The sequence below is a fragment of the Mytilus galloprovincialis genome, chromosome 8 (genome assembly GCF_965363235.1).
Source record: "Mytilus galloprovincialis chromosome 8, xbMytGall1.hap1.1, whole genome shotgun sequence".
NCBI classification, from domain to species: Eukaryota; Metazoa; Mollusca; class Bivalvia; order Mytilida; family Mytilidae; genus Mytilus; species Mytilus galloprovincialis.
The window spans coordinates 84,630,399-84,639,446 of NC_134845.1; the positions used below are offsets into that span (position 1 = coordinate 84,630,399).

At 32.2% G+C, this 9,048-nt stretch overlaps 1 protein-coding gene across 1 annotated transcript; it reads left to right on the forward strand.

The window, feature by feature from the left end:
* Nucleotides 1-236: 236 nt before the first annotated feature.
* LOC143042706 (uncharacterized) lies at nt 237-8,455 on the forward strand. Its single transcript, XM_076215140.1, has 6 exons — nt 237-393; nt 1,582-1,768; nt 2,412-2,830; nt 4,344-4,433; nt 5,478-5,578; nt 8,239-8,455. Exons 1-6 carry the CDS (start codon nt 285-287, stop codon nt 8,416-8,418), a joined length of 1,086 nt encoding a protein of 361 aa, XP_076071255.1. The 5' UTR covers nt 237-284; the 3' UTR covers nt 8,419-8,455.
* The last annotated feature ends 593 nt before the right edge of the window (nt 8,456-9,048 follow it).

A 9,048-nucleotide genomic window follows, 5' to 3' on the forward strand; every position in this document is an offset into this window, starting at 1 on the left:
GATACCAGAGGGACAGTCAAACTCATAAATCGAAAATAAACTGACAACGCCATGGCAAGGTGTCGTTCGATCGATAGGAAAGTTCAGAAAGCCATAACTTCCTGGTACATGTATTCTGCCTTTCATTGTTGTGAAATAATATTTGTGCGTCAATGAAGGGTTGACACAGTCTTATCTAGATAATAGGTATGAACGTCATCAGGAAGTACTAAGACAATATATATCCACTACTATATAAACAAAAGAACAATAATTCATTGAACAGAAGAAACTTAATTTGAAAAATGGGACTACTGATTTTAAATGTATTTGTAGTGTTGGCTACTGTACATTTGAGTACAATGTTTAATTTGAGAACAACATTGATTACATTAGATGACACCAATACAAAACGTGAGTTTTAAATTATATTAAATTGACTAAAAAAGCTTGTCCAGTAAAAGGAATATATAATTATTTAGGTTATAATCTGTTTATAATAGAACACATTTACATGACTAGGTACACAACCGTTTATGATTCTTCTTGTACAAACAAGTGTTCAAAATACAGACAACTGCATACAGATAGTCCATTTGACAATTACCGAATTTGTTTTCGATTCTTAAGAATTTTTCAATGGAAATAACATCGAGATATGACAAACTATGCTTCTGCCTACACAAAGCAAGGGAACGAGCTTGAGGATTTTTTCATACATTTGAATTGTTAAGTAAAAGTGTTTGACCTAAATTAGATTGCAGGGAAGGTTGTTATCACTGGAACACGCATTGTCGTGTGATCTGAACATTTTAGACAGAGCAAATATTAATTGACTTCAGACAAAATATCTGAACAGTTCTGAATTTTCCGCATTGGATAAATCTTTTATTCAGATTTTTAAGACCTGTTGATATAAAATTTATTTATTTATTTAACTAATGTACGCAATGAAAAATAATTTAAAAAAAACCGCGTACTTACATCATAACCCGGGGTGCAGTTTGTCTAACATGAGGTTTTGTCGGATATTTTGAAATAGGAAAGAAAGTAAGTCGGTTAAATATCTATAAGTTAGAGAAATACTTTTAAAATCCATAATTTGTATTGGAACACAATGGGAAACTCGTTAATTGTTTTATAATTTATTTCTTTTATACTTGTTTTTGATTCAAATGAGATGTTTGACCACATGCCACTCCTTTGTTTCCTATATTATAAATTTGAACATGTCAACCTATCATATGACAATTGAAATTAAAATTGTATAATTTTTACCTTTCAATAATTGATGAAACACAGTGGTAAACAACATACCGTGAAACAGCTTACGACGTTTATCAAACCAAGCGATGTCAACATCGTTTTGGTGTTATGGTGATTTTAACTTCAACTAAGGGTATATAAGATACCTACATGTAGCAGGGGGGGGGGTGAATCAGGTACTACTTTTAATTAAAAAAAAGTTCACGATTTCGAATCGTAATGAGGTATTTGTAAAAAGAGTAACCCCCGTAAACGTAAGCGATACGACGTCAGTTCATATTGAAATATGTTGTTGCCTAATGAATAATGACGCATGTTTTTCTATTGTACTATTAGTTTTGGATTCATTTCTGCGTATACACCTTGAATCACAAACACTTGAACTCATCAATCGAACAATTATGGAGAAAGAACAGCTGGAACATAATTGTATCCAACAAGCGAACAACACTATTGATATGTGCATAACGTGTATGCATACCTGTGATGCAGCACAACTGCCACCAGTACATTATATTCAAAGGTTACTAATTTATTTGTTAATTTTGATTTTTATACAATTTTGTGCTTTATGTTAATTAATTGATCTACAAATTTACTTACATAATTTTTCATTTTAAAAGACAGAGTTTGAAATATGTTTCATACTCAGGTTTTCAGAATTTCAGAACTTAGATACAAAAAATATATCCGGTATAAGACAATCCTGAGCATTTTATCGACCTAAATATATAAGTATACCTACATGTTCTAATTGCAGAAAGCATAAGTAAAAATAAACATAGTTTTAGAATAATTACTTTAGCCTTATCATAGATACCAGGATTGAAATTTTGTATTTGCGCCTGAAGCGCGTTTAATCTACAAAGGACTTATCAGTGACTCTAGAATAAAAACATGTTACAAAGGCCAAATAAAGTACGAACTTGAAGAACATTGAGGCCCAAACATTCTAAACGTTTTGCCAAATACATCTAAGTTAATTTTTGAGGTAGAAAAGAATTTAGTATTTCAAAAATGTAAAGTTTTGTAAACATTTAATTTATTATTAACACCATATCAATGATAATTCATGTCAACACAGAAGTGCATCAAACAATTTTTCTGTATCAATCATTGGCCAAGAACAAGACTACGTATTAATATTTGATTCAAAATACTTACAGCGAGAATCACTCATCTGGAAATAAACTAAAGGTGGTACTGAAGGAAATCATAAAAGATCCACTAGGAACTGCAATTGACTTAGTATTTGATCTTGGAGTTGGTAAACTTACCAATGGTGTTGAGCATGTCGTTCATCAGCTTGGACACGAGGCTGAACATTTAGGAAAAGACTTGGTTCATGGGGTTCAACATGTCGGCGAGGAGTTAGGGAAAGGAGTTGAGCATTTGGCACATGAGCTATCACATGGTGCGGAACATGTTGCACATGAAATAGGACATGGAGTACAACATCTTGGCCATGAACTTGAGCATCTAGGTCATGGAGTTGAAAGTGTTATACATGATTTAGGTCACGGTGTGGAACATATTGGTCATGAAATTGAACATGGTGTTCATCATATCGGACATGAAATATCGCGTAAGTAATGAGAATTATTTATTAAAAAAATATGTGTTTGTAAATGGAAAAAAAATACCTTTGAATAAAACTTCAAACCGAAACTGCTGTATTTGTAAGCAGTATTTCATTCAGTGTACCAATATAAGATACCTAGTTAACTACAATTTTCTAAATACAAAAGGTATGTTTATTTTTATTTCGATAAGTGATACTTGCATGTACACAAGTTTTTTTTTTATTATAATAATAAGAAATTCCGGTATTTCGTATCTTTATATGAAATCGGTATTGTGAAAGAAACTTTTCGAAAAATTAAGGTTTAACAACTAACCAGGAAGCTTGCTTCTAAACAAAGACTGGCTTACCTAAATGCTGATTTTATGTTTTTACAGTTTGATTCGGTTATCTTATTCAATTTCAAAGAAATTTAGGTTTTGTTAAATGTGCTTATGCAAGCTTATCATTACTCAAATACATTGTATTTGGATTATGCAATGCTAGAGTTATTGCCGTTTTTAATTTTTTTACCGAGACGAAAATAATGCCAAATTATTCCTTTTTGATTTTTTAAAGCCCATATTTTAATGCAGTCATGTTATAGTTTTGATACAGAGATTGTAATACATAAATATATTTATATATATATATATATATATATATATATATATATATATATATATATATATATATATATATATATATATATATATATATATATATATATATATATATATATATATATATATATATATATATATATATATATATATATATATATATAAATATATATATATATTCATCTCAGTGAAAACAGAATTATCAATAAGTTTGAAAAAGTAAAATCACAAAAATACTGAACTCCGAGGAAAATTCAATCGAAAATTTCCTAATCACATGGCAGAATCAAATGACAAAACACATCATACGTATGGACAACAACTGTCATATTCCTGACTTGATACATGCATTTACACATGAAGAACCAGGTTTTATAGCGCTTAACCTCTCACTTTTAAAACAGTTTCATCAAATTCCGTTATATTTACGACGCGTGAACAAAACAGACATAATAAATAAAATAGTCAAAATATGGGTACAGCAGTTATCACTGTGTTACAACCTTAAAACAAACAATTTTACATAAAAGACACACAAGCATCTATCAAATTAACACACATTCATTGCTTCGCGTGTCTGACGTCAGAAAATTTATACGTCACATAGGAACAAATTTTGTCGTTCAATGTTTACACAAAACAATTTTATAATTTCACTTGGGAAATGTTGGCATACAGGGTTAAAAAAAACCCCAAAAAGTATGTTAGAATTAATATCAGAAATAGACCGAGATTTAAAATTGTCCAGAAGTTCGGTAGAATTTCTAAGAATCCAAAAATGGTTAATACCACTACTCGATTCAAATAATTTTGTCGTTTTTTTTTTCTAAAATTTTAGAGATATTTTTCCATTATTATTGTTTTGTTGTTTATAGGAAATTCATTTTATGTTAATCTTTATACTTCATCAATAGATATACTTGGAAAAAGACAAAGTTGTGGTGACAGATGTCCTGCATGTAATAATGTAAAAAGTAAAAATTTATCAGAAATCAAAACTAAAGGTATGTAAGTTATAACTACATGTAGTCCACTATGCCAGTTCTAAAGTAATAGCATGGCAATTCAGATATTGCTTTTCCGTTATAAATTTTACAAAAATCCTTTAAAATTCTGAAAATTATCTCCACTGTGCATTACTCTGGTCTATTCGTAGTATGGGTTCGACTAGTCGTGTTTCACTGTACAGTTTCTTAATAGTTTGAATTATGATTTGTTTTTAATTCCTCGGGATTCCATGAAAAGACATTACATGTCTAAATGCACATCGTGTGTAGCATGTAAAGTACAATTCCACCTTAAATTGTATTATTTGACCGTTTGTCATTGTATGCTTCTACATGTTTAAAACGAACTAAACGTTTGTTGGTTAACATTCCCTATTTATTAAGAATTATGTCCAGCAATGCCCTTGTATTTACCTGTATACTCAGATGTGATGTCTGGTGATAACCCCCTATTTAAAAATCCCTGTGTTCTTAGATCTAATGCCTGGTAAATCCTCAAGATAACGCAAATAGGTAAAACGTGGAGGAATTTACTGCATAAATAATTTAAAAGAAGAGAATGGGTTTATATGTTTTAATATATGATGGTAATCCTTGACGTGTGGCTGTCTTATTTTCAATTCTCAGAATTTAGTTAGTTTTTATGGACTTCTTCATCATTGAATTTTCCATGGAGTTAATCATTTTTGTAATACTTTTTTAAACACAATTTATATATAAAAAAGAAGATGTGTTATGATGGCCAATGAGACAACTCTCCACAAAAGACCAAAATGACACAGAAATTAACGACTATAGGTCACCGCACGGCCTACATCAATGAGCAAAACCCATACCGCATAGTCAGCTATAAAAGACCCCGAAATTATTGTATTTATCAATAGAAAATATCTATCTGTTTGGTGTTAGTAATTAAAGGAATTGTTTTGTGCTATATATATATTCAAATGCAATACACTTTAAAGTGACTGGCAATAACAAATCTTTACAGTCATGTTATCCGTATCATCAATATTTTTTTTTTTATTTTTCTACACACAGTTTGTGGAAGTTCATATGTAAACAGGATATCAACTTTAGATTCACTAGAACCAAAAATTAGAAAAGTTGCTGCTGCATTAAAGAACAGATTTATCCAAAAAGTAAGTCTCATTTACATTTTAATGCAACTTTTATTGTTTCTTTGAATAGATTACGTTTCCTATAACAGTCTGAATTTGTTCACCCAAGCGCAGAATTCGTGTACATACATGTATTTGGAAAATGCTAAAATTATGATGAATCCGTTCAAAGAAGATTAACGAGCACCGAGTTTTAATTCACTTGGTCTTAGACATCCGTCAATTGGCTCTCCTAACATGTAAAACGAAATAAATGCACCAAGTCACAAATCTATTTCCGCAAATAATATATTGAATACAGCTGCCTTCTATGCTGCTACATCAGTAGGTTTCAGACAATTTACTTAAATTACAGCAATTTAAGGGGAGGGTTGATCGCTCACAAATATGAATGTTTAACCCCGTACATTGTTTATGTGTTTATCCCAGATCAGGAGCCAGTAGTTAAGTGGTTGCCGTTGGTTTAAACTACATACCTACCTATCCTCCTCGCTCCTGGTCGAACATAAGATCGCTACAAGATTTCGCCATTTGCTCTGTCTTTAGCCTTTTCTTCGGCTTCACCCTATGTCATATCAAGCTCCTTCAGTTCTGCTAACTTGTTCGACTCCAGGTTGTTTGTGGTCTTTCTCTTGATCTATTCCCCTTGGGCGTCCATCTAAGAGCTTTTCTATTAACATTGGATACAGACATCCTGAAAACATGCCCCAGCCATCTGAAGTGTCTCTGTCAAATTTCCAAGAGATGTTTATTTGAAATACGGTTTGGCCAGAAGATTTTGCAGATTCGAATCATGATCAGATAATTGTGGTGGAAATTTGAGAGCGATCTCATAAAATTGAGAATATAAATGAGAATGTGTCAAACATGTCAAAGAGACAACAGCCCGACCAAAGAACAGACAACATGTCTTTTTTTGTTTCTCTCCAACATTCACTTCCTAACAGAAGGACATATTTAACCTTACTATAGCCTTATCTTAGTTTTACTGTTGTATTGATTAAACTTCCAAATGGGTCGAAGTCTTTGAAATGAAATCTTGTCTTGGCTAGCCTACTTTTTGTGTTGAATCTTCTGTACTAACCACAGTTCCTAGATAATTAAATTTATCTACCGATTGCATTTCTGTGCCCTCAGCTTTTAATCTTAAGTTTGATGTTGTGCTAAGTCGCATTTCTTGAGTCTTTTTGCGTTCAATTCTAGTCCAAATTGGCTTTTCTTTTCCTGCATATTGTCTTTTTTTGAACACAGGAGTTCTATATCAACAGCAAAGTCAAGGTCCTCTAGGGTAGTAAACATTGACCATGGGATGCCTTTTTCTGTTGCTGGTGGTCTTCCACATCACCCAGTCAATGACAACGAGGTATAAGAGGGGTGAGATGAGACAGCCCAGTCGTAATCCACAATTTATTTCAAACCAGTCAGTTTGAGTTAAGTATCACAGCACATTTTAAAATTGAGAATGGAAATGGGGAATGTGCCAGAGAGACAACAACCCGACCATAGAGCAGACAACAGCAGAAGGTCACCAAGCTGACTTGGGACAGGCGCAAAAATGCGGCGGGGTTAAACATGTTTGTGAAATCTCAACCCTCTCCTATACCTTTAGCCAATGCAGAAAAGTAAACGCATAACAATACGCACATTAAAATTCAGTTCAAGAGAAGTCCGAGTCTGATGTCAGAAGATGTAACCAAAGAAAATAAACAAAATGACAATAATACATAAATAACATCAGACTACTAGCAGTTAACTGACATGCCAGCTCCGGACCTCAATTAAACTGGTTGAAAAACTATGTCTTCATCATATGAACATTAGGCACAATCCTTCCCGTTAGGGGTTTAGTATCATACCATTATAACATATATGAGAAGAACATAACCTGTGTCATGCCAACAACTGGTTTATTAAGAATAGGCTGGTATAAAAAGCATTTCAGCAGTTTTACAATTTTGTGTGGTACTCCATATGATGTAAGAATTATCCAAAAACTCTTTATTGTGCAAATTGTCAAATATTTGTTTGTTTGAACTTAATAAAGTTGATGTATAGAGGTGCCTTCCATTATATTTTGATATGAGCGTCACTGATAAGTCTTGAGTAGACGAAACGCGCGTCTGGCGTACTAAATTATAATCTTGGTATCTTTAACTATATACTGCTCAATGATGTTCATAAGAGCAAATATCTGATCAATGAATCCTTTTCCTTTTCTAAATCCAGTTTGTTCCTGTCTTAACCTATCATTCAGTTCAGAGTCTATCCGGTTTAACAGTTTTCTGAAAAACAATTTACTTTGAATTTAGAAAAAAAGAGAGACGAAAGATACCAGATGGAGAGTCAAACTCATAGATAGAAAATAAACTGACAACGACGATGTGGTATGATTGCCAAGAGCAACTCTCCGCTAGGGACCCAAATGACACAGAAATTAACAACTATAGGTCACCGTACTGTCTTTAGCAATGATCAAAACCCATACTGTATATACTGTAAGCTATGGAAGGCTCATAAATGAATAGTTCATAACAGAATTTACTGTTTAACTGGTCGTTATATTTTACTTGTAATAATACTAGTTCAATAAGTTATTGCCTATATTATCAAATTTAATTTGACAATCTTCTTGTTAAAGTGCATGCATGATACTGCATATAATGTCATATTATTTATTTTAGATTGAGTATGACCCAACATCGCTTGATCCTGCTACAGTTCAATTCAGGAATGTCTACGTAACAGTATTCAAGACGGGTTCCTTAACTCGCTTCAAAACGAAAGCTCCATACCAAATGATGCACATGGAAAATACAGCTTCACACTGGGCATCGGAAGCATTGGCTATGTTTATTGATTAAGAATAAAATAAATTATATAAATAGAACAATTAAACAATTATTTTACTTAATAATGTCAGGAGCACCTGAGATGACCCCCAGTTGTTGGTGGGGGTCGTTTTGCTCAGTCTTTCATTTTCTGTGTTGTGTGTTGTGTACTATTTTTTTTCTTTTTTAGCCATGGCATTCTCATTTTATTTTCGACAATTGAGTTTGAATGTTCTTTTCTTTTATTAGAAATGCACAGATTACGTTGATTGAAATCAAATATGTCAAAACAAACAAGATGTGATACACGAGCAAATAAAGATTCTTTATCCAGAAACTTTCAAAAACCTCTCCCTGCAAATCTTTTTAGTGAAAATTTTATCAATTACTAAACATTTTCCTAGATTGGAATAGAACCGTGCATATCTTAACAAAAAATGTTCCGTTTCATATATGTAAAAAAAAAAAATACTGAGGCAATTGAAATTTACAGTATTTAACAAAAATATGAAGACGAAAAACGAAAACATTAGAAAAGTTATCCCCCCCAAATAAAACACCCCGTAACGTCATAATAAGACTTAACAATGTTCTGATAAGTGCTATGAATTACAAAAGCGCTACATTTAAACGTTTGTGTTTCTTGTTGATGTTTATTTGATC